The sequence below is a fragment of the Pipistrellus kuhlii genome, unplaced genomic scaffold, assembly GCF_014108245.1.
Source record: "Pipistrellus kuhlii isolate mPipKuh1 unplaced genomic scaffold, mPipKuh1.p scaffold_m20_p_15, whole genome shotgun sequence".
Taxonomy (NCBI): Eukaryota; Metazoa; Chordata; class Mammalia; order Chiroptera; family Vespertilionidae; genus Pipistrellus; species Pipistrellus kuhlii.
Window position 1 is genome coordinate 20,094,596 of NW_023425460.1, and position 25,625 is coordinate 20,120,220.

The window sequence follows — 25,625 nt, forward strand, 5'->3', positions numbered from 1 at the left end:
AAACAGTGATTTGGACTGACAATGGCCATCTGATCTGAAATGAATTGTATTCCATTTAACATATGAAATGTCACACCAGGCACTGCTTGTAGCTTTAATTTTCAACTGCCCAGCCTTACACTTGGTATTGGTACTTTTCAAATGAGTTTTTTTGACCTTCAGATAATAGAATTTATACATAGAATGAATTTATACCAAAAACTTTGAGGTCAACAAAGTGGGGGCTTTTTGCTTATTCTTTTATATTTTAAATAGGTTGAATGTGTGACTAAACAATGAAATATAATTTGAACTGCTTAATTTTTAGCAAATGGTAACTTGCAAATAAAAGTACTTGTAGCATTCTGTGCAATGGGAAATATTTTAAAATGGGGGCTTGAAATCCATTTTCTCGGCAGAATTAAGAATTACTATATTAGCTATAACTAATATCCTATATAATAAAGAGGTAATATACATATTTACCCTCACACCTTTGCACAGATGGCTGTCCCCATGTGGTCAAAGATGACCACCACAAGATGGCTGGCAGAGGAGGGTAGTTGTAGGCAATCAGGCCAGCAGGGGAGGGTAGTTAGGGGTGACTGGGCCAGCAGGGGAAGGCAGTTGGGGCGACCAAGCCTGTAGGGGAGGGCTGTTGGGGATGATAGGGCTGACAGGGGAGCAGTTAGATGTTCATCAGGCTGGCAGGGGAGTAGTTAGGGAGTGATCAGGTTGGCACACAGAAGCAGTTAGGGGCAATCAGACAGGCAAGCGGTTGGGAGCCAACAGTCCCGGATTGTGAGAGGGATATCCAGTTGCTAGTGTAGGCCTGATCAGTCAGACAACCCCCAAGGGGTCCCAGATTGGAGAGGATGCAGGCTGGGCTGAGGGACACCCCTCCCTCAGTGCATGAATTTTGTGCACCAGGCCTCTCGTTTATTATATAATTGGTGTCTATGCCACATACTTCATACTGAGAGTTGCTAAGCCTCATGATACAGTTAATAATTTCTCAACTTTGATATTCTTTGCAAAGAGCAGGTTACTGTAGAGACAAAACAAAATCACCACTACAGAAGTTTACTTTGAAAAGAAAATGGTTTACCTTTTGTCCTTTACATTAGATTTTTTCTAGGTTCCTTTCTGATACATGTCTTCCAAACAATAATATTGATGAGAAAAAAAAATCTTTATTTGAAGCTCCTACTAGTATAAACTAATGTAGAAGTGATAAGGATGGAAAAGGAAGTACAGGTGACTGAATAAAAAGAAATATGCATAAAGTTAAAAATTGTCTTTAGAGTCACACTAGTGTTTGAGGATCAAGCTTTTCAATTATTAGTTTTGTTAACCTGGAAAAATTCACTTCTCTGAGCTTCAATTTCCTCATCTGTAAGATAGGTTTGATAATGCTTAGCTCAGAGAACTGTTCTAAGAAACATATTAGCTAATGCCTGCAATAGACAATTCAATGTGAAATCAATAATGTTTTCTTTCCTTACTATACTTACTTTATTGAGTTGTGCTTGTCATGTAATCAGCAAACTAAATATTTTTTTCTCACTGTTGTATCAGACTATAATCCCACAGTTTTCCTGGCCAATTTTCTGGCCTGGATAATAGTCCAATATTTAATAACATTCAATGTGGGCATTGACCTATCTGTAATTGTTATTTTATATAGCATAAGGTACTTTGCAGATAAAATTAAGTATTGGGGCATAGAGAGAGTATCCTGGATTATACTAGTGGGCCCGATATAATGACATGTGAGGAAGTAGAATTAAATTCATACAGAAAGCCAAAAGGTAACAACAGCAGGACAGAGGGAGACCAAAAGGTGTGAGGCTTTGAACATGAAATATGGAATCAGTAGCCAGGAAATGCATGTGGCCTCTAGAAGTTAGGAAAGACAAAGTAACCGATTCTTTGCTAGAGACTCCAGCAGAAACAGAGCCCTTCAAGCAATTCTTTTGTTATTGTTTTAGTTTTAGTTTTAGTTTTTGAAGACAGTGGGAGGATTTATTCTCTGAGTAATGGGAAGCCATGGAATGTGTCTGAATAGGTGAGCTACAGGGATAGACCACATCGCTTAGACCCAGTTTAGGTGAGTTACAGGGACAGAGCACATCGCGTAGGCCCAGTTTTTAGAGGTGATGCAGTGCCATTCCTTTCCAGGTTAGGATCCACTCACAATAGAGGCAAATCCATTCTTGAATTCTGATCTCTAAATGGTAAGAGAATAAACTGCTGTTGTTTTAAGTCACTGTTTGGGATAATGAAATGTCTATTTAAAAAAGGTATAGAAATAATGACAATAATTTGCAGTGAGTTCATTAACCATTTAGATTGATTGTATCTGAATAGATTTATTCAAATAAAATTTTCTACCAAAAGAAATAAGCAGGTGTCCTTGAAGAAATGGCCAACTAAGGTGTGGGTCAGAACAGTCAGAACATATTGCAAAACCGTGTAACAAAAATAACATCTTGTAAAACCAAAAATGAAAATTTTGTAAAACCTGACAACAAAAATGATATCAAAATTCACTAAGGTCATATAAAAAACTCCCAGAGACCAATTTGAACGGACCTTGCCTGAATATGATGGAGTCAAAATGACCATGAATAATAACTGCAAGAGATTGACATTGATCAAATATGTTTAAATATATGTGGAGATAATATCAAAACAAAATCAACATATTACACAAACAAACCAAAATGAAAGAAAAAGCTCACTGGTCACTATCTATAATAATAAAAGGGTAATATGATAATTAGATTCAATGTCATTCTGGACAAAACCAGGCAGCTGGGCGAAGAAAGGTCTACTCTTGCATGAATTTCATGCATCGGGCCTCTTGTTAGAGAATAAGAGGTAACTAACTGGTTGTACTAACAACTAAGTAATAAAGGGAAAGAATCAAGAGTTTACTTCTCCTTACTATAAAAACTATACCTTAATACAAATAACTAATTGGTACAAAAGTTATTTTTCATAAAATTAGACCAATTATTTTTAAATGAGGAAATTATTAAAATTGAATTTCACAGTATCTAACATCTCACAATGTAATGGCTCCTAGGAAAGATTATTTATGGCTGTTAATGTCACATAAAGACAACAAGACATCAAGTATCTCCTGATAGAAATGCCCACCACCAAAGAAATAGTCTTGCTAAAAAAATATGTGTCTGAATCTTTCCTTCTAATTCCTTTTTTCTCCCCCAGAAATATGAGTCAATGTAGCATGTTAAGTAAATCCACAAGGTTTTACTTAAATCCAGATTCTGAGAGCTCTATAGAGAAATTTCCTGAAATTAACTTTTCTTTCAGATACAATAAGGATGTTGTAGCTATGTATATTTAAAATGTTCTTGTCTTTTAGTGATCTGGACTTACATAATTATAAAGTAAATGGTATGATGTCTGAGATTTATGTTAAAGTAATACAGGGGACAAGTAGAGATGAAATGAGATTGATCCTGAGTTGATAATTGTTGAAAGTAGGAAAAGAAAAAAAAAAGACTTCTTTAAAAGTTTGAAGTTTACCTTTATGAGAAGTATGAAAAATTGTTTCTATGATTACTTTGAAAAATTAAACTTGGAAGAATCAAATAAGAAAAATACAGAGAAGTATACCTTTTAAATGATTATGCATGCCATTTTCAAATTAGCATCCTGGCAAATAGCAGATGAGTACATTTGAAGTAACTGAGAAGGCATATTCTAGGAACACACAATTATACAGCAATGACCAAACACTGAAGACTTGCTGGTGATTCATACCAGTAGTTTGCCTAAATTGCCAGGATATTTCTGCACAGCCTGTCTGAAAGCTGAAGGTAAACTTCACCAATGCACCCACATACTATATATCAAAAGTGGAAAATTTAAATCACAGCAGCCGATCCACAGAATAATTTTACTTGTGTGAGCTGATCCATTTCTTCCCGGAATGGTCAATGAGCGTCGGCTGTTATGAAAGCCCTAAAAGCCTGTTATTTGAATTGCAGGTACTTTCAAAGGTAACCTCTCCTGAGCCTTATGACAAATTTCACCTGTGGAAAGCACCAGTCTAATCCTCCAGGCTGTGTTGTTCTAAAAGACCCGTAGTGAACTACACTCCCTAGCCTTTTCTCTAGAGCACATGTGTCAAACACAAGGCCCGCGGGCCAAATCCGTCCCGCCAGGCCTTGCAATGTGGCCCGCACCGCGCTGTCATCACTGCACTCCGCTGCGTTTCCATCACAATGACAGTTTATGACTGTTCAGTAAACCATTCGGCCCACGATTTAGGCTGGATTTTAGATTTTGGCCCCTTCTCTGATTGAGTTCGATACCCCTACTCTAGAGCAATGTGCTGTCGTTTAGGCTTAGTAGTGTTTAACTTTCTATTTATTTCTAGCATTTATAAGAGCCTGGCATTTAGTTCTTGCTCAATATTTATTGAACACTTGATCAATATATTCATACTCGTTCAGCATCGGTTTATCTACTATGTAATTCAATGAGACATGGTTAGATAAAATAAAAACATAGAATGTTAATAGCTGGATAATCCAGAATAATCTCCCTTTTCAAGATTAACTAAATCACATCTGAAAAAAATCTCTTTTCTTGTGTAAAATAACATATTTATAGGTTCTGGGCATTAGGGCACCAGCATCTGTGGGAGGCCATCATTCTGTCTACCACACATTTACTTTAATACAAAAAAAATGCATTACTTATAATAAATTTCAAATTTTGTCAGGAGAGTTGTGTCAAGATTGTTTTTTTTTTTTTTAAAGTCTCACTAAGAGTAGTGAAGTGATGACCCAAGTAGCTAATTTGTGGTTCTGATGCCTGTTTATGAAAGATTCATTAAGCACCTCTGGGCTCCCTTCATAGCCAAATCTAGGCCAAAGAGCTCTATGTAAAGCTAATGTGATCATATTCGTAGAAAATGTTATATGATTTATATATTTCACAACCACATGCTTTCACACACTCTCTCTACTCCAACCCTGTGTGTATTTAAAGGTAAGGAAAGTTGGCTAGCAGGTATTTTATTTTAATGCATTTTCCTCTCAATGTGTCCAAGGATCAAATTATTTAAAAATAAAATGTCATACAATTAGAATATAGTTCGCCTGTGGATTTTATTGAACAATTAATCCAGAAAGACAATCTAATTGTACTCACAGATTAATTGCTCCAGGGACATGTTGGCAGCACAAAACAATGTCAGTGAAAAATCTATAAAATTATAGCCAAGAGAAGAACCACACAACTGCAATTCAGGCAGATAATGTTTTACTGACATGCCTTAATTCTTGCAGTTGAAACCCACCATTTCTGAAATTGTACTGCAGTCTTTGCTACAAATGGGTTATCTTCCTTTGAAAGGAGTTCAAAGGCATATTTCAGAAATGGAGCATCGACTTTGATTTATAATTTAACATATATAATTCATCATACAAAGTAATATCTGGCCTTGGATTTTTTACTGTTATATAGGTAGACAAAGATTCGTTTCAATCTCATTGTCATAATCATTCCATTTTAACTTTAAGGAATATGACTAATTTCTCTCCATCCCCAAACCTTCATTTGCTGTCTTTCTTCCATGTATGATTTAATGGAAAGACTTGGAATCGTGGCATGTGGGATGAGATTCTGCCTGCCATTTATTAAGAAATAGGACATTTTGAGAAGATTGCAGCTTCTATTGATATGAGTCAGTTTCTTCTAAGAAAGCAACTAAACTCTTGCCCATCCCCTTTATTATGAAATGATAGGAAAATTAGGGGAGAAAAATGTGAGAGTGAAATTCTGTGAAATCAATAAGGGAAAATCACTAGACAAACCAAAAATAAAAGGGAAAGTGATATTTAGATGTTAAAACTACTCTGGTTACAGTTTGGATTTAATAACTTGGTAACTATAATCTGATTTGAAAAATCCTCAGTATGTCCATGGAGTTTAAAGGTTTAATACTTTCTCATTCATGTTCCCAGTTGATCATCAGATAAGCTTTTTAAATATTGAAATAAAGTTATAATTTAGTCTTTTTACAGATGAACAAACTGAAGCTCAAATGTTAAGTAATTAGCTCAGTTCTCACAAAACTGTATTTTGGATTCTTTATTTAATTCATTTAATTAGCACAAGTTTATTTGTTGCTTTTTACATATTAAGTATATAGTGGTGAGCAAAAAAAGACAAGGTATCTATCATCATAGAATTTATTTCACATTCTTGATAAAGATGTGGCCAGAACAAATATAAATAGACCAATACATGTATAATTATCATTTGCAAACAGTGTTGTGAATGAAAGAAATGAGCCATAAAAATAGCTTAGGAAGGCCTTCATAAAGGTCTCACTGTTGAAACTATTGAGATAAAAAGGAAGAAATGAAAAGAGTGCTCCATGCAGGAGAAAAATCCTGATTCAAGACCTCTCACCTCCTCCTATTTACTAGTCTAACCCAGCCCTATTAGTGCATTGTAAGCATTTGTGGGTGTGTGCGTGGGTGTGTGGGGAGGGGGAGGTGGTTTGAGAGTGTCTGCCCCTGTTCTGTCATAGGTCTCATTTCCTCAGACCATGACCTTCTAGCTAAGTTGACTGAACTTTACATGACTCTAAAGTGGGTGAGTCTATAGGGAGAAACAAGAAAGTGGCCATGTCTAATATTTGGCTACCTGTTTGGGAAATCTTGGTTCCAGGAAACTTCCATTTGCACATAAATTTGTTGGGCTGGATTACTTAGAGTGAAGAGACAGTGGCCATATTGGTAAAATTTTCCATATATGGTAGCTCAATGCATCATGTCAAATGTGGCATTCTAAGTTATTTTACACATGGCAGCAAGGTGACACCTCTGTGGCATGCAGAATTATCATTCCTCATCTCTCTCTCTCTCTCTCCCTCTCTCTCTATCCCCCCCCCCTCTCTGTGTGTGTGTGTGTGTGTGTGTGTGTGTGTGTGTGTGTGTGTGAGTGTGTGAGAGTGTGCCCTTTCTCTATCTCTCTTCTTGTTTGCTTGTCTCTTAAAAACTATATTCTGCATTAAGGAAACCCATTAGACTTTTCATAAAGTCACTAAAAACTTACATAAGTGCTTTGAAGTTTCAAAGCCCATCTCAATATATAACACTATTACACATATAACTGCACCCTATCCCACCTCAGGAAAGATATTAAAGTATTTTGTGTGAAAATGAAAAAAACTCAAAAAAGGTACTTCACTCTCATGGCATTCAAACAATTAACATTTCCACAAGTGTTTCATTTCAAAGGAAGTTACATCTAAGGAAGCAAATATAAATTTACTAAAATTATTATGTTTCCTCATTTCCAAATGCGGCTAAATAAACTGTTTGGAATAATAAACACAGCAGCATCTTTTATATTACTGAGATTGACTTTGGGATTTGTAACTCCGCTTTGGCAAACCTGGGAGGGATGATTCAATGGTATTAAAAGATGAAACATGTTCCTCTCATTCATCACATATGAACAGTCAGAGCACTCAAATCTGGTGACTGAAAGATGGATTTGGCTATTCCAGAAGAAGAGTTTAATCCCACAACATTATTTAGTCCCACAACATTATTTAAAATAATCTAAACAAAGCCATTAACAAGTAGTTTTTTAACATAAACCTAGAAGTTGGAAAGATCCATGCTTGCTCCTCTGCTTAAAATTTCTGGCCCTTGGTGTAGGCACTCTATTGTCACATATCTTGTCTGTCTAACAAATAGTTACTCATGTTTCAGGAATCAGTTTTGGCATCATCCATAGTTTGGTACTAAAGAAATCCTTCCTGCAATTATTTGGACAAAGGATCTATGGTGGTTAATTTTATGTATTGGAAGGTGTGTTTGGATGAGATTAACACTTTAATCAGTGATTTTTGAGTAAGCAGATGGCTCTCCATAATTTAGGGGAGCCTCATCCAAGCCGTAGAATGACTGAATAGAACCAAAATATTAGCCTGCTAGACTGCCTTCAACTTGATCCTCATCATTGGCTATCCTGACTCTTCATCTGCTGACCTTCAGACTAGGGCTGTCCCATTAGTTCTCTTGAGTCTTGAGCTTGCCAGCCCACATTGTGCATTTGGAACTTCCCTGCCTCTATTTTGTGACATGAAAACACACTAACAAAATAATAGTAATCATGCTCTCTGTGAACATGGGAAAACAAATGGGATGAACTAAGTCATATCTCTCTTTCTCACTCTTAAGTTATTATCAGTATTACTCATACAATATTATAATAAAATTTATCTTTCTATGTTAAGTTTTGGATATTTTTTGTATTAATTTTGTTATATTTTTCATCATTTTATTCATAATATCAACATTCTCAGCAATAGATAAAAGGGATGGTTCCTCTTTTTAAGGAAATGTCATGGTTATAGAATTTCTATTTATATCTCAACTAGAGGCCCAGGAGTGGGGGAGGTCCCTCAGCCCAGCCAGCACCTCTCGCAGTCTGGGACCCCTTGGGGGATGTCTGCCTGCTGGCTTAGGCTTACTCCCCCCCTCCCACAAGGGGTCCTTAGCTTGCGGCAGAGGTGGGAGAGGCTCCTGCCACTATTGCTGTGATGGCTAGCAATGAGCCCAGGTTCTGGCTGAGTGGCGCTTCCTCTATGGGAGCACACTGAACACCAGGAGGCAGCTGCTGCATTGAGTGTCTGCCCCCTGATGGTCAGTTTGCATCATAGCAACCGGTCATTCTGCTGTTTGGTCAGTTTGTATATTAGGGTTTTATTATGTAGGATAACCAGCACATTGCAAGAGATGCTATGAAATATATCTAGTTAGTACGATGACAACATATTCCTTTTATTTTAAGTGAGTAAAGAAAAAAGAACATATATATATATATATATATATATATATATATATATATATATATATATATATAAAAGCCTAAGTGACTGTTACCACCCACCAACCAAATGACCAGTCGACTGGTCACTATGACGCACACTGACCACCAGAGGGAAGATGCTCAATGCAGGAGCTGCCCCGTGGTGGTAAGTATGCTCCCACAGCCAGCTACCCACATCTGGCCAACCTCCTGTGGTCCCACCTCCTGGCCTGCTGGGTGGTCAGTATGCTCCCACAGTAAACCTCCCATGGTACTGGGCAAGATGGCCCCGATTGGAGTGACCCAATGACTGGCTAGGCCAAGGAACCTCACCCGTACACAAATTCATGCACAGGGCCTCTAGTAGAACATAAAAAAATTCCAATAGCTTTGGCCACATTAGTAGTTGGGAGAATTCAAAGAAATAATTTCCTTGTGTTACATAGGACTTCCTAGAAAGAAGTCAAAATCATAATGTATAAATCTACTTTACAAGTTAAAATGTAAATCTTGTAATATGGATTATTAGGGGTGGAGGATGTTAAGAAATAAAGGGCAGCATGCTATAAAACAGAAACAGCAAAATTAGGCCTTGAATAAATATCTAGTGAATGGCTGAATCAGCAATCCAAGGAATATTCTCAATACCACTGCTGAAAGTACATCTCAACATTACACAAATCTGTGAAAACCACAGATATGCAATTTGACTTGAAACACTGAATCACCTTTAGTCTGAAAAGCTGGCTATCAGAACTACCTAAGGCCTCAAAAGGACATCTAGTACCATCCTTTGCCTTTAATCTAATAAAGAATTATGATTCTCATTTTAGACATAAGAGCCAGTGATAGTCAGTGACTCAGATGAGAACACAGCTAATACGTTATCACTTGGGATCTAGAATACTTGGGGCTTTTTTTTTTTCTACTTTATTGCTTATTCAGTGAGTTATTTTTTCCACTTCATTGTGTAGTCAGATGGGTTAGCCCTATTGGGAGCTTTAAAGAATAGTTATGTACTAAATGAACACTTATGAAAGCTGTATTAATCACATCATTTTTAACATAGGCACCCCATCCTTTCTCAAAGGGAATAAAGGTGGTACATTTCCAACATATCAAAGGAACATGGTTAGTATGAAATTTTCTAAATACACAAAATCCTTCCTTTTCCTACATAATATTTTATTTCTATTTGGCAGTGCCTATAATTATAGAATCTCTAGAGATGAGTACAACAGCCTAACATGTGGGAGAATAATAATGAAAGATAGCTTTACAAATATACCTCGGTAATCTTTATTATATACTTGTGAGAGAGGTAGCTATTGGAATAAATTGCATGTAGGGTGAAATTTAGAAAAAAAATTTACAGGGGAAGGTAGGATTCATTTTTCCCCCCTCTTAGTCTCTATTCTTCCTTTCAGGAAGAGTAGAAGACAACAGGTTGGAGAGAAAAAAAAAATTAACAAAATGGCATTCTACATCAGAGTTCATATTTTAAAATGTCCAAAGTTTACTTGTGAGGTCTCCAGCATAGTTAACTCATTATCCAAGTTCCTTTGTACTGATGACTTATATTTTACATATGACTGACGAATCAAGTGTTAATTGAAGAACCAATAACGGTTTTCCCTGCAGTTTGCTTTGATATAATGGGGATAATTTCTTTTGAATACAAATAAAATAATTGCCTTTACCCAAAGGTGAAAATTATAGGCCCAAAAAATGTATTTGATGTTGTTTTGCTAGAGGACAAACTTTTCAGCAGACCATTTTATACTGTCTGACTCCCGTTCTATGGCAGCTCCATTAGAGAATCGGGATGTATTTCTCATTGCGCTCTCTAGGTACCACTGAAATTTTAAAGAGGAAACACTACCTGAACAGAAGATAAATCAAAAGTAATAACATGATCAGTTGTTAGAGTCTAAGGTTCTTTAAAGGCCATTGAACCTGTTTCCTTCCTTTTTACACTTGAAGGTCTTTCAGCCTGTAGATGTGAAGCTCATGCAAAATCCTGCATCTGAGTGAAGGCGGATATAAGACCAGGTACCTGTCTCTTTTTTTAAAATTAAATCTATTGAGGTGACATTGGTTAATAAGACCATATAGGTTTCAAGTGTACATTTCTATGATAGATGATCTGTATATGGCATCTTGTGCCCACCACCCAAAATCAAGCCAGTCTCTCAGTTATGAATCCTGTTTTCTCTCAATAGCATGATCCTCTTGCTAAGGGAAAAGTTATTTAATTTAATAAGGCGCTAAGAAGAGTATCAAAAGCATTAGTAGAAAAGCTTCTACTCTCACTCCCATTTTTTATGAGCCATGTTTGATTTGTCCTGAAGCAGATGACCCTGTCCTCCTTTGTTATTTAAATTCCAAAATATTTTGCCCTTGTTTTTTATGGTTTCATTGTGCTTTCATTAGCCCAAATATCTATAATTATGGCATGTTAAACTGTGACCTGCTTGCAAAAAATATATAAGCTTTATATAGCAGAAAAGTGAATGATTTACACACTCAACTCCAGTTTGAAATTTTTTCAGTAGATGAAATATTCACATACATTCTTTATTCTGCTTCTTCATTCATTTTGGGATAATTAAGCTAAGTTCACAAACTTAGCAATATTTTCTCATTGTCCGTCCTCCAACCTATTTTAATGGGCAGATCTCTGTCCAGAATTTCCATAGCAGCATTCTGAGGACATGAACAGTGTAATGTGAGGTAATCTGAACTGTTCTTCTTATTGTATAATTGACATGCAGATAGTAACATTACTATCTAATATTAAAAACTACGTGCCAGGCACTCTGCTAATTTATTCACAGTACATTTGCTATCTTATTTAATCCTCCTAACAAGTCTATGAATTCTGTGAAGTAGAATTATTGCCAGCGATTTACATAAGAATTAATGATTAGAGAAGTACCCTTGCCAAAAGTACCACCTCTGCCTTTTTATGTCCTGTGTGTGTATAGCAGCTCCATTAGAGAATCAGAATGCATTTCTCATTGTGCTCTCTTAGTGCCTTATTAAATTAAAATAATGTTTTCCTTTAGCAAGAGGATCCTGCTATAGACAGAGAACTGGGTCCATAAATAAGAGACAGGCTTGATTTTGGGTGGTAGGCACCGGATGCCATATACAGATCATCTGTCACCTGTATATGCATTTTCCCAAATCCTGAAACTTTGCTGAAGTCCTTGACAACTATAAAATCAAGATCTAATATGTGCAGCTCGATTTCTATAGGATGAGCCACATACTTGTTGTCAAAGAATTCCTAAGCTAAAGTATTGCAGTTAAATTTTTTTGCTCAGATCTACCAGTTAAAAGTCAAGTACACATAGTGTAACATATCCCTCTACAAGCATTCACAGTTTGGAGATGGGCCTCATTCTGGCCAGAGAAAGGGGAGAGTGGCCCATGAGTTCAGTGGTCTGGCCTTTGCTGGTGCTGCTCCAGGGATTGGTTTCTGTCTCCTCTGATGTGCAGCGCTGACAAAACGGATACCTTGCATACCTGGGAGCTGCAGAAAGCTCAGTGGCTTGAGGCAGAGGCAGGAAAACACAGCAGACCTCTCTGATTACATGCACAAGCCCAGAGGAGATGCATCCTCAGAAAAGGTTTGGAAGGTCTCCAATGCTGGCCTGATTAGTCAAGGTCTTTTCCTGTCTGAAGCCAGCTCCCAGACTGGGTGAGGTTGGCTGTTATTTTCAAGTGTGTGGATTCTCTGTTACAAAGTAACATGCGCATGACAAAACTGGGAAACATGGTCCAAATCAAATCTCCAGAACCTGAGCCTAAAGAAAGTAGTACAGTATACTGTTAACTATATGCACATAGTTATAAAGCATGTCTTTAGAAGTTTTTCATCTTTCTTACCTGAAACTTTATACTCATTGAACAACTCCCAATTTCCTATGCCCACCAGCCTCCAGCAAACACCATTTTAGTTTCTGATTCCACGAAATTGACTACTTCACACACCTCATATAATGTAACTATAGGTAGACTTCATGTTATATGTTTCTTATAATTTAAAAAAAAAGGAATTTAAAAATTGAGACTGTACAATATTGCACAGGAGGCAACCAATCGATGTTTTTCTCTCACATCCATGTTTATCTTTCCCTCCCTTCCTGTCTCTCTGAAAAGTCAATGAAAGAAAACAAAATAAAACTATGTGATCAGAAATATTTACCAAATGCTATAAAGTGATAAAGGAGAACAGAAAAGGAGCACTTACCTAATTATGTCTGAATCAACAGTAAATGCTTTCCAGAACTGATGTCAAAGTTTGGGATGGAATATGAGTGCTCATTTCAAAATAAACATATAGCATTTTAGTCAAAGGTAGAGTATATGATAAAGGGGAAGGGTAAAAGAAAGCATGCTTTACTTTGCAGTGGGGAGGCAGTGGGTGAGGAAATGACTGAGTGAGAAGGAGAAAACAAGTCTGAAAGAGTTATAAGCAGGGTACGTATCATGTAGGGCCTAGTAAAATAGTACTTAAAGTGTTTGGTCTCCCAAGCAATCACCTAATAGACAGGTGAGCAAATGCTATTAGGAAAAAAATGGCCCCTACTGACTAGCTCAGTGCAGCGTTGTTGCAAACCTTTCATTTGGAGTGTGGGGGTGGGGGAAAATGCAATATCTTTTAGAATGTTCTACTTCCATTCAGGAAAAAGAAGAATAAAAGGCAATCATAATGTCAACTCTGAACAGTCTGTATTTGGATCTGAAAAGAGCAACCGGAATGACATTTTATTATGGAGCATACTGCATACCTAGGCTAGTGCACACACCTGAAACTACAGATAAATATATGCATACATGTATGTGTATAAATTATATTTATGGTCTAACAGTAGTTTAATGATGCACTTTTATATTGCTCTCTGCTGTTGACAATCTTCTTATCACTTACCAGATTTGGATAACACTCTTTATGAAAGGCCGTTAGTGAGCTGGGACCAAAATATAATAGTAACCAGATTCATCTTCAGCACCTTCCCAGCGACTTGTCACATAAAAAGTTTAGGTGCTAATGGTATAACAACAGGCAGGTTATCAGTTAAATGAAATATCCATTAGACTGGAAACACAAGTTCAGACAAAGGCACAGACGGCATTAGCAGTGGGGTAGGCATTAGTCATGACCCGTTTGTTTGTCCTTAGTGTTCAAAGATAATAGCCGGTGGGTGGTTTCTCTCAATATGTGAACATATTTGGAAAAATAAGTGTGTGACCAGCTGCTCACAGGTAAGAGCTCTATTGAGCCTTTTGGCAGTTCAACCTCTTTGATCCATGCCCCACATATGCCATTGATTAGAGAAATGGAAAAACCCCTTATTGTTTTATACCAATTCAGTTGACTTGCTGCTGTTTCCCACTACCTCACAGCTGTGTCAAAGGGTTCGCATGCCTCCCCAGGGTTTACAACAATAAGCTTAACAGCAGACCACTTTAAGTAGAGCATTAATCATGACTTTCAGAACTGTTCGAGAGCCACAGCATACATGACTGGAAGGGATAACAAGTTTTAAGCAAAGCATTTTATTTTATAATGAGAAAATACAAGTTTACAGAATTTCAGTTGATTGCCAATAATTCCACATTGGCTAGCAACACAAGTGAGACTGAAGTTATTTCCAATATATAATGTTATTATTAGAACAGTCCACTGACAACAGTGTCTTTCTTTCCCTTTTTTTTTTTCTCTTCCTTTTAAAAAAAATATTTTCATTGAGTTCAGAAAGAAAGGCAGAGGCAGAGAGAGAAATAGAAACATCAATGATGAGAGAGAATCATTGATTGGCTGTCTCCTGCATGCCCCATTCTGGGGATCGAACCCTCAACCTGAGCATGTGCCCTGACTGGGCATTGAACAGTGACCTCCTGGTTCATAGGTTGACACTCAACCACTGAGCCATGCTGGCTGCACCTTTTTTTCTTCCTTTGTGCTTCCTTTCCTTCTTTCCTTTCCTCCTTTCTTTTAACCAGGCAACTATTCAATTGTTAATTCATATATTCACAGGTGTTTGGGGTTTTTTTTGAAGCACTTGTAATTTCTAAGTATATAAAAAGGTAAGTTATAACAACAGCTATAAAAATAATAGCTAAGGCTATTTTCCTTCTAAGTATAAACATATTCCCTGGAAATTACTTAGCAGACTCTAAACGCTAAAAAGAAGAGTGTGGACAGGATTTGAGGAAAAGCATGGTGAGTACCCTGGTGTTTTGTTTTTGTTTTTTTGATCTCCCACCTACCCTGGACTGGATGGATGGTGGTGAGGCCTGCAGCAAGGAATGATCAATGGATTTAGAAATAAAAAGAGAAAAAAAGAATACAAAAAGGGAAAACCTGCTCTTTCTGACCAAAGGACTGGGGAAATAGAGGCTATCAGAGACATAGTGGGAATCCCCAAGCACTTCTCCACAAATAAGACCTCTAGGGAAGGTCAGATTCACTAGCAGCCGTGGCAGCAGCAGAGCCTGCTCTATAACTCAGGGCAGGTGAGTGGTTTATCTCCCAGCAGCTACAGAAGCAGTCTGAGCTATCCTATCCCCTACTCCAGAACTAGGCCTCAGAGAGTGGTCCCATCTCACAGGGATCACAGCAGCAAAGCCCCCTGACTTCCCAGCTTCTACCCAGGGGCATAAATGAACTAAGCCCAGTGGCTTCTTCCCTCAGCCCATGAGATTGCCTTTGACCCTGCAGATGGCACCAGTAGGGGTTGAGCAGGAGTCTTAGCAGGACTAGAAGACAAAGCAGACATGAATAACACTGCAAGGACTCAGAAGCTAAACTTCCATGGAAATTAAAGCTCAGAGAAATAGACTCTAGCTTACATAATAAACAGGGCAATCGCCCGATTTAAAAAAAAAACAAAAAAAAACAAACTTAGAAACAAAAGTCTCCTAACAAAATAAACAAAATGTTCAGGATACAATTAAAAAATCATTCATTGTACCAAGAAACATGAGAACCACAATGTAAAGAGAAAGGACAATCAACAAATGCCAATATGGATATTAATCTAATATTGTAATTATTTGACAATAATTTTAAAAGCAACTGTCTTAAACATGCTTTAGAAAACAGCCATAAATTATCTTAAAACATTTAAAGTTTAACTAAATGGCTGTTTGAATAGAATTGTGCAATCTTCCCATAATCTTAGAACATTTTCATTCCCTCCTTAGATGAAACTCCACAGCCTGTGCCCAGTCACCTCCCAACCCTGTCAGCCCCAGCTCTAGAAAACCACTAAAATACTTTTTGTTTCTCTAGATTTGCTTAATCTAGACATTTCATATGAATGGGATCATATTATATGTGCTCTTTTGGGATTGTTGCTTTTTTAAAAACTTAGCATGATATTTTCAAGATCCATCCATGTTTCATCATGTGCCAGTAATTCATTCTCTCTTATTGCTGAAAATATTTTATTGAATGGGTTATAGATTTTAACATTCACCAGCTGATGGGTATTTGGGCTTTTCTACCTTTTGGCCCTGGTATAAAATGCTGCCATGGATGTGTGTGTACAAGATTTGTGCGCACATTTTCATTTTTCTTGGACATAAACCTAGGAGTGGAATTGTGGTTCAAATGCAACTTTATGTTCAAAATTTTGAGACTGTCAAACTGTTTCCCAAAGCAGATGCATCATTTTACATCCTCAGCAGCAATGTGTGCATCAAACTCTCTCCTCATATTTACCTTATTCTTTTTATTATAACTCTGCTTATCTTTTTGAACAAATGAAAGTTATAAAAGTGTCTTAATGTCATCGTCTGTTCATTCTAACATATATTTCTGTGCTGATTAGTGACAGATTTTTTTCTTCTTCTTGTTATGGGTTCTGTTTTCTCTTTTTGCCAGCTAGATAATGTTTTAATTTAATGCCAGGCATTGTAAACACTATCTTATTGTGTGTTTTTTTTGTACATTTTTGCATTTCTACAAATATTATTGAACGTTGGTCTGTCATATATTTAAGCGATTTGTTAACAGTTTGATCAAATTGTTCTTGTGCTTAGGGTTAGTTGGGTCTTGCTTTTAAGATTTGTTAGTTGGCTCTGGAGCAGTGATCATTTTAGGGCTAATTGTTTCCTACTAAGGCATGACCTGTCTGTGTACTCTCCCCAGTGCCCCATGGATTAAGCTTTCTAGCCTGACTGGTGGATACAGTTATAATTTCTGAGTCTACATGATCTCTAGGAATATTTAAGACTCCTTTCGGGTACTGTCCCCAGAGCCATTTTGCTCAGTTCTCAGCTGAACACTGGGGAAAACTCTGCAGAGCTTAGTTCTTTCTCTGAGCATCTCCTTACTCCTAAACGCTGCTGCTGCCAACACCTGCTTTGGTTCCCCCAGAATTTCAGCGTGATCTTGTCAGCTCAGGTAATGGGCTTGGGTTCTCTCTCCCAGCACCGCATCCTGGAAAGTCTTTAAAGGCAGTAAGCTTTCTGAGCTGATCTCATTTATTCCCTGTGTCTCCAGCAGCACTGTTCTCCGTTACTGAAGCCAAGTGCCTTGGAAGACGGACCCACTGCTCTATTTCTATCGCATAATTTTTTTAAAAATAATAAAACTAATGCTGAGGGTTTCCTCCAAAGACTAAAGTGACCAGACATCCCGCTTTTGGCGGGACAGTCCCGATTTCTAACCATTTGTCCCGCGGCTTTTTAAAAAAAAAAGTCTCGATTTTTGGAAAGAATCTTTCCAAAAATCAGGACCTTTTAAAAATGCCGCGGGGCGCGGGACAAATTGTTGAAAATCGGGACTGTCCCGCCAGAAGCGGGATGTCTGGTCATCTCATCCAAAACCCAAACTCAGTGCAATGCTTTCCCCTCCGCACAGCTAAGGCACCACCGAGCTAACGCTCCACCTCCGGCCTCCAGCTCCGCCTGCAGGCTTGTGCGCAGGCGCAGGACTCCTGCGCGCCCTCCAAGACCAGCTCTCACTGCGCCTGCGCCAAACAGCAAGGCGCTTCCAATGCGTGAGTAAGCGCCTACCAATCAGAGCGCACAATGCTCCTCGGTCCCGCCCACTAACCGGGCAACCAATCGCCTGCTCCGGCGCGCTTGGGCGGTGGATTCAAAACGGAAAGAGTGATTCGGGCGGGTCGGAGGGTCGGGCTGAAACGCAGCGCCGGGAATGATGGAGGTGGCGGAGACCGAGGCCGAGGCCGCAGCCGCAGAGTAAGTGCTGTCTGCCGTCAGGTGGCCGCCCAGCCAGGGGCGGGCCGCGGTGTGTCTTGCCGGTCCCCGCGAACAGCTGGCAGCTTCCTGGACCCCGCGGGGAAGGGATCCTGACCCCCGACCTTAGTCTTAGGTCCTAAGATGCCTTGTTTCCAGCATGAGGGCCTCGGAGGGACTGCCGGTCACTCCCCGTTTGCACGCTTCCCGGGGGTGTGCCATGGAAGGGGAGGGTTTCATCGCTGTCAACCCCCCACTCCCTTGGCGGGCTGTGCCATCATAACCATGGATTTTGCACCTGCAGGAGACCTCCTGGAAGGGCCATTTCATTGTTGTCTCGCCTGTCCCAATGCACTCTCCCACTGGGTGGTTCTTTCTTGATTCCTGCCTCCCAGCGGACCGCTCCAGCCCCTAACAAGGAAGAACCTGTGCCTGGGCATCTAGCCCTGGTCCCGAGCCTCTCCCCAAGTATTCTAAGATTCTACCCTGCTCTCTGCCCACTGCCCATCAGTTCTGCCTTATTTTTCCCTTTCCCAGTACTTTTCCTTTGACTCAAATGGTTTCTCTTCAGTGAGACGCTCCCCACCCTCCCCTCCTTATTCCCTTTTGCCCTACTTATTTTTGCTCATGGTACTTATTCCCTTCATGTGTCTTCCATACACACACACACACAGTTCGGGGTTGCAGAGGGTCCTTTAGCCCGGTGGGTAGATGCTGGTCGGAGGAGTCTCTCAGCATTGGTACATGTAGCTACGTGTGTACAGAAGTTATCAGATCTGAGCCCCCCCAGGAGCCTGCCGTTTCCCTTGTTTCCTTGCCCCTTCAGGGCCCTGGCCAAGCTGGCAAACGTCCTGGAGCCTATAGGCCTGCGGGAAGAGGCAGAACCGCCCGGACAGATCCTGGCTGAGTTTGTGATGGTATGTTCAAGGTGGCAGCTAGTTTTTCATAAAGCCAGGGACTGCTGCTGGGTGCTTCTGTTGGGCTGGTGGGTAGCACTGATGGTGAGCAAACTGGAAGGCAGCCTTGTGGGCCTAGGTACAAGGGGGTAAGGATGTTCCCTGCCTCTCTCCTCCCTCTGATAGGATTCCCGGAAGAAGGACAAGCTGCTCTGCAGCCAGCTTCAGGTAGTGGACTTCCTGCAGAACTTTTTGGCTCAGGAGGACATCGTCCAGGGCCTGGACCCCTTGGCTTCTGAAGACAGGAGCCGTGAGTAGCCAGGGGGCTGGGATAGGGGCTGCCTTGGGTGGGGAAGGAAGAAAGCTCTATAGCTGGTGGAAAGGCTGAGGCCGCAGTGTTTCAGGCTAGCAGGCCTGCCTTCACTCAGGGTCTCATTCTGGTGGCTCATCTCAGGACAGAAGGCCATTGCAGCCAAGGAGCAATGGAAAGAGCTGAAGGCTACCTACCAAGAACACGTGGAGGCCATCTCAAGGGCGGTGATCCACGCCCTGCCCAAGATGGAGGAGGCCCAAAAGAAGCAGGCACAGCTCCAGGAGGCCCTTGACCAGCTCCAGGCCAAGGTGCTCCCGGGGTGAGGGGAGGAAAGGACATTCAGAGAGGAAAGGGTGAGCATGCAACCAGAAAAATAAACTCTTTCTCCTCTTGTACCCTCTCCTTTGCCTGCCTGCAGAAGCAAGTAGCTATGGAGAGACTCAGAACAGCCCAGAAACAGTGGAAGCTGCAACAGGTGGGTCCATCCCCCTAAGAGAATACCCTTTTCTATCACCATGGCATCGCATGGGTTAAGTGCTCTGCCAGGAAAACCTCATCTCCCTTCTTTCTATGAGGCATTGTAGTATGTATAGGAACCGACATGGACTTGAGTCCTAGCATCACTATTTACAACTGCATGACCTTGGACAGTCACCTGACTTTCTGTGCTTGTTTCTTCATCTATGAAATGGAGGCAATATTAACACCTACTCTAGAAAATCAAGTTGTTAAGATGATTAAGCAACTAACATAGCAAGTACTTAAAACATGTCTGGCACATAGAAGACTAAGTGAGTGTTATCCTATTTGTGCCATCTTGGCCAGTGGTTGGCAAACTCATTAGTCTACAGAGCCAAATATCAACAGTACAACAATTGAAATTTCTTTTGAGAGCCAAATTTTTTAAACTTAAACTATATAGGTAGGTACATTGTTATTAACTTCTTAGGGTACTCCTAAGCTGGCCTTTGCTAAAAACTCAAGGGCCAAAGAGCCTCATGTAGCTCGCGAGCCACAGTTTGACGACCACTGGTCTAGGCTGAAGGTTAGGGCAGAGATGGTTCAGCATCTGATGAGCCACGTCTGCATTCTCACGGTAGGAGAAGCGTCTACAGCACTTAGCAGAAGCTTCTGCAGAGGTGAGGCAGCGACAGGCAGGAACTCAGCAGGAGCTTGAGCAGCTGTGTCAGGAACTTGGAACCTTGAAGCAGCAAGCAGGGCAGGAGCGGGACAAGCTGCAGAGGTGAGACCGGGCACATGGGCTACAGGCTCAGAGTGGTCCAGCTGAAGCTCCTCCCTTTACACCCAGCTCTTTTTCCAGGCACCAGACCTTCCTTCAACTGATGTACACCTTGCAGGGTGAGCTGCAGTCCCCCGAGACAGAGGCAGAGCTACCACAAGATTCGGATCTTCCTGAGGATAAGTCACAGCTGCTGACCCAATCCCGGCAGCAGGCCGCGGGGGATGGCATGGGGAGAGATGGAAGTGTGTCCTCCAAGGTGTGTGAGAAATGGAACAAGTAGGCATGGAGGCAGAGAGAGAATCTGGGAGAAGGGGCTTAGGCCCTGCTCATACCAGGTCTCCCCAAGGGTGAGGGCCTAACGCTTGCTGGACTTGCAAGCTTGCCATGACTTCCTGGGGACAACAACACAGGAAAGGATCGTAGATTAGGTGAGACCCCAGCACAGGGCCTTGTGTGTCTGGACTGCAGGAGTGGAAGGAGGGAGGGCCTCTGGTTTACCTCTCTATTAGGAGCTCACCTGTTCATGGTGCTGTAGAAAGTGGGGGGAGAAAGGTGTTTATCTTACAATTGAATCACCTCACCCCCATGCGCAGCCTACCCTGGCCTAACCCCTCTCTTACTCTTTCCCCACCCCTTTGCTCCACCCTCATTGCAGATAGACTGTGAGCTTCTGAGTACAGCCTGATTTCAAGACCCAGGTGGGGCAGGCTCTGGATTCTGTTTATTAAAAGCCCTGAGCTCTCTCAGTTGCCTGTTTGTCTATTTGTCTTCATAGTGGGAAGAACCACATTCAGAAGCCAACAACATGACAAGTGCCGGAACTGGTGTGGATTTAGAGGGTGCAAATGGGTAGGGGGCCCTGGCCTGGGGCCTCAGCAGTTGCTTGTTCAAATCAATATGATGCAAACACGCTGAGCTTAATCCAGGGAGGAGGAGAATGCTTTAGGCGGGTGGTTAGATACGGAGAGAGAACTTTAATCGCCAATCTAAATGTTTATTGAAGCCCTTCTACGCGCCAGCCCTCCTGCTGTGAACTGGCGCTACCAGTCCCTGGCCCCTTGGAACATAACGAGCTCGAACAAGTAAACAGGTCAATAAGATGATCTCAGAATGTGGCGAAACAGGGCAGCAAACTAAAACAGTAATATGATGAAGTGCAGTACCAAGAATATAGAGGATGATATATCTATCCGTATTGGCCCATGTCTGTGTGAGTTAGCATTTCCATTTGTATGTACATGTGCCTGTATCTGGTTTTATGTTGTTTTAAACTCCGGTTCACGTTCAGTATTATTCTCTATACGGTTCCTATGTACAACATAGTGGTTAGACCAGCTTGTACTTTACAATATAATTGTGTTTGTTGCTCTCAGTCTCCATTCCTCTGTGTATCTGTTGCTGGGTGTGTAGACATTTGGGGGCACTGCTACCTGTGAGAGAGAGATTGCATTCGTGATCCGGTGTGTGGGAACTGCTAAGAGAAAGCTGGTGGAAAACACCTCCATTTGTGTGAGAAAGACTTAACATCCTTTTGAGGAAGAGACACGTGATCCTTTATTTTTTGTGAGTTTCAAGAAGTGTTGGCCCTTGTCTATCTCAGACTGAGATGCCTCAGACTTGAGCACGCTGATGGTTTGCTTTGCTTTTCTGAGATGTCCCTAATTTCCCCTCATATTGTTTTTTTTGTTGTTGCTGGTTTTTTTGTATGCTGGCCCCATTGTTTATGTATGAAATAGGACAGATGTCAGAGGTCTTTGAGGGTCTTCATCATGGCTGACCAAGGGCATCAGTGAGGATTGAAGATACTCCTTTAGGCAGCACATAAATACCCAAAGAGCACATAAATACTCAGTCTACCCGTTCACCCCACGTCCCCTCAAACCTTCCACATGATCCCTGATATAGCTCTCTTGCACCTCAAATACTCAGTCCTATCCTTCAGTCTCTTCCTATTCAGTAGGTTCCTGTCAGCCTGATTGATGTCTAACTGCTACCCTGCCAGCCCAATTGCCCCTAACAGCCCTCTCCCTGCAGGCCTGGTTGCCCCTAACTGCCCTCCCTTGCCAGCCTGTTTTCTCCCAGCTGTCCTCCCCTGCAGTCCTGGTCACCCTAACTTCCCTTCTCAGAATCACTGCTGAAAAACGGCGCCAGTTGGAATGGGAAGTTAGGGTGACCAGGACTGCAGGGGAGGACAGCTGGGAGAAAACAGGCTGGCAAGGGAGGGGGTAGGGGCAGTCCTGGTCACCCTAACTTCCCTTCTCTGCTGGCCTGGTCACCCCTAACTGCCCCCCCTGCCAGCCATCTTATGGCAGCCATCTTTGACCACATGGGGGTAGCCATCTTGTATGTTGGGGTGATGGTCAATTTGCATACTATTTTATTAAATAGGATTCTGCTTCATTTATCTGTAGTAATATCCTGGTAATTTTCTACTTTTATACATAAACACACACACACAGTCCTGGAAAGCAGACATTATTAGGTAAGATAGCCATATAATCTTTTGTTTTCACAGAAGACTAAACTTTAGGAAATAAAAAAATCTTTGTCTATGAAGAGATAAGTTGTTCAAATTACTGGTTGTTCACCAAATTCACTCAGCCCTGCTACATTTTCTACCTTCCTTTGGAGTTAGATGAAGCCATTATGTCTGGACTGTAGCCAAGTAGATGGGGACAGAAATGATATACTATATCCAAACCTGCTTATGAAATCCACACTTCTCTATTTTTCTCTGACTTCTGGCTAAATGGAGAGGAAACTGAAGATCATGAGGAAGGTAGACACACAAAACGGTCTTTTTGATCTTGTCACTTGGAAGAAAAAAGCCTGATTAAAGACAACTGTTGGACCATTCTGTGAGTAAGGAAAAAAAAGTTTTGTATTAAGCTACTGAAACATTGAGATGGTTTTATGGGATAGCTTAAAACTTCCAGATCCAATTCTTGTTTCTCCAAGCAAATATCTCAGGAACTCTTCCTTTACTGTTTTGAGATAATAATCAAACATTTGTTGAACTGGAAAAAAACACTCCTGAAAGGATCATCTCAAGTTAAATGTACATTGCAAATGGAGTTTTGGTCAAAGGCAGGGATTGTAGTTTCATTATATTTTCCATTTCCCACACCGAAGTTGCAAAAATATTAAACTAAAGACATATCTGACTTTTAGAGATGATTGCTATGATGTTTATAACTTAAAATCTGTAATAAGTCATAACATAATCTTGTGTTCTTAGGAAACTGAACAGTGAATCATTTTGCCTCATAGAAAGTTTATAAACCCTCTTAACATGAGTTTTGAAGTGACTAATGAATTTTCCCTGCCCTAACCCCTGTTCTAAACAGCAGACAAAAGTTTCGTTTGTGATGTTTGTAATCTGCTCAGCTTGCACTTATAAATCGGAAACTGCTGAATGTTACTCTGAGTTTGAAATATTTTATTCTACCTTTCAGAGATTTCTTTTGTTTGCTCAGCTGCTGCAATTTCTTTGCTGCGAGTCATTTCATTATGCACATTCATGTTAGTATTCGTTCTCCCTTTTGCTGCTCACATCACTAGCAGTACTCTTACCTATCTATCTTCTCTAGCCTGAGGAATTTATAAGGTGAATGAGTCACCATCATAACTAGTTTGTTGTTAGAAAGTACTTCCCAGTATCACAATTTAATGTTATTTAGGATCCAAGTGCTCTTGAAGAATCTATCCTTCAATAGGATTTTTTTTTTTTTTTTAAGGCTACAAAGAATTCCTTTTGTCTGCTTTCTGATTTAAGAAGTCACATGCCATTTTCACTTCGTATCGGGTCTAGTAATGATTAATGTCGTTTTTTAACATTCGTTTAAAATCTTGTTTGGCGTTGACTTGTATTGACATAACCTTCAAACACGTGGTATCTACAGAACTTGTGAAGTGCAATTAACAAGTTTTGCTTGAAAAAGTTTGTGTTTGGTTTGGTTTTTGTTGCAAAACTAGGGCTAAGAAGATGGCGGATGAAGAGCATTTTCGGCACTGCATGCTTTACGAGTTCCAATTAGGAAGAAAAGCAAGTGAGGCTGCAAAAAACATCTGTAGTGCTCTTGGTCAAGATGCAGTTAGCGCCAGAAAATGCCAGCGTTGGTTTGAGAAATTTCGCGAGGGAAATTTTTCGTTAGATGACAAGAGTGGTCGAGGCTGTGTGTCCAATTTTGATCAAGAAGCTCTTCAAGCTCTTTTGGTGCAAAATCCTCAAATTACCCAACAAGAGCTTGCGACAACTTTAAATTGTTCACAAAAAACAATTTCCAATCAATTGCGTGCACTTGGCAAAGTCCAAAAGTTTGGAAAATGGGTTCCTCATGAGTTGACCGACAACAACCGTAATCAAAGAGTCACAATTTGCAGTTCGCTCCTCTCTCGTCAAAACCGTTTGCCGTTTTTAGAGCAAATTGTTACCGGAGATGAAGAATGGGTGTTGTATGTTAATTTGAAAAGGCGGCCTCAATGGTTGGACAAAAATGAGGCTCCGCAGCCCACGCCAAAACCTGACTTGCAAGCGAAAAAAGTGATGTTGTGTGTTTGGTGGAATTTTAAAGGAATTCTTCATTATGAACTTTTACCATCTAACCAGACCATTACAAGTGCAGTGTATAGTGCCCAATTGGAAAGGTTAGCCCAAGCTTTAAGAGAAAACCCTCGCTGATTAATCGGAAGGGCGTAATTCTTCACCACGATAACACATGACCGCATACTGCAAGAATCACTGCTGAAAAACTGCGCCAGTTGGAATGGGAAGTTCTCCCTCAACCTGCATATTCTCCTGATATTGCCCCTTCCGATTACCATTTGTTCCGTTTTTTGCAAAACTTTCTTCTTGGAAAAAAATTTAATAATGAAGAATGCCTCAAAAATGCATTGACCGAATTTTTTGCATCAAAATCACAAGAATTTTACAACAGAGGGATTAAAATGCTTCCTGAGCGTTGGGCACAAGTAGTAGAAAACAACGGCAACTATATTGTTGATTAAATTTTGTTGTATTGTTTAAATAAATTCGATTTTAAAAAAGTATTAGAAAACGACATTAATTATTACTAGACCTAATACTTTTCCTAACCTCCCT

At 40.3% G+C, this 25,625-nt stretch overlaps 1 protein-coding gene across 6 annotated transcripts; it reads left to right on the forward strand.

Moving 5' to 3' along the window:
* The first annotated feature begins 17,942 nt into the window (after positions 1–17,942).
* Positions 17,943–22,583, forward strand: ZWINT (ZW10 interacting kinetochore protein). Of its 6 annotated transcripts, XM_045581866.1 has the most exons (9): positions 17,951–18,075; positions 18,863–18,989; positions 19,155–19,278; positions 19,423–19,589; positions 19,700–19,756; positions 20,382–20,524; positions 20,603–20,780; positions 20,871–20,952; positions 21,180–21,267. In XM_045581866.1, the coding sequence occupies exons 1-8, from the start codon at positions 18,032–18,034 to the stop codon at positions 20,910–20,912; spliced, it is 882 nt and encodes a 293-aa protein (XP_045437822.1). In that variant the 5' UTR covers positions 17,951–18,031; the 3' UTR covers positions 20,913–20,952; positions 21,180–21,267. The 6 variants fall into 6 exon arrangements, with proteins under 6 accessions (XP_045437820.1, XP_045437823.1, XP_045437824.1 ...); XM_045581864.1 differs by lacking the exons at positions 20,871–20,952; positions 21,180–21,267 and adding an exon at positions 21,300–22,583 and having other exon boundaries at positions 17,943–18,075; positions 18,899–18,989; XM_045581867.1 differs by having other exon boundaries at positions 17,943–18,075; positions 18,899–18,989; positions 20,871–21,267.
* The last annotated feature ends 3,042 nt before the right edge of the window (positions 22,584–25,625 follow it).

Coding starts and splice junctions, on each gene's coding strand:
- ZWINT (XM_045581863.1), top strand. CDS start 18,032: ATGATGGAGGTGGCGGAGACCGAGGCCGAGGCCGCAGCCGCAGA. Junction 18,990..19,154: donor TCCTGGCTGAGTTTGTGATG/GTATGTTCAAGG, acceptor TCCCTCTGATAG/GATTCCCGGAAGAAGGACAA. Junction 20,525..20,602: donor GAGCGGGACAAGCTGCAGAG/GTGAGACCGGGC, acceptor CTCTTTTTCCAG/GCACCAGACCTTCCTTCAAC.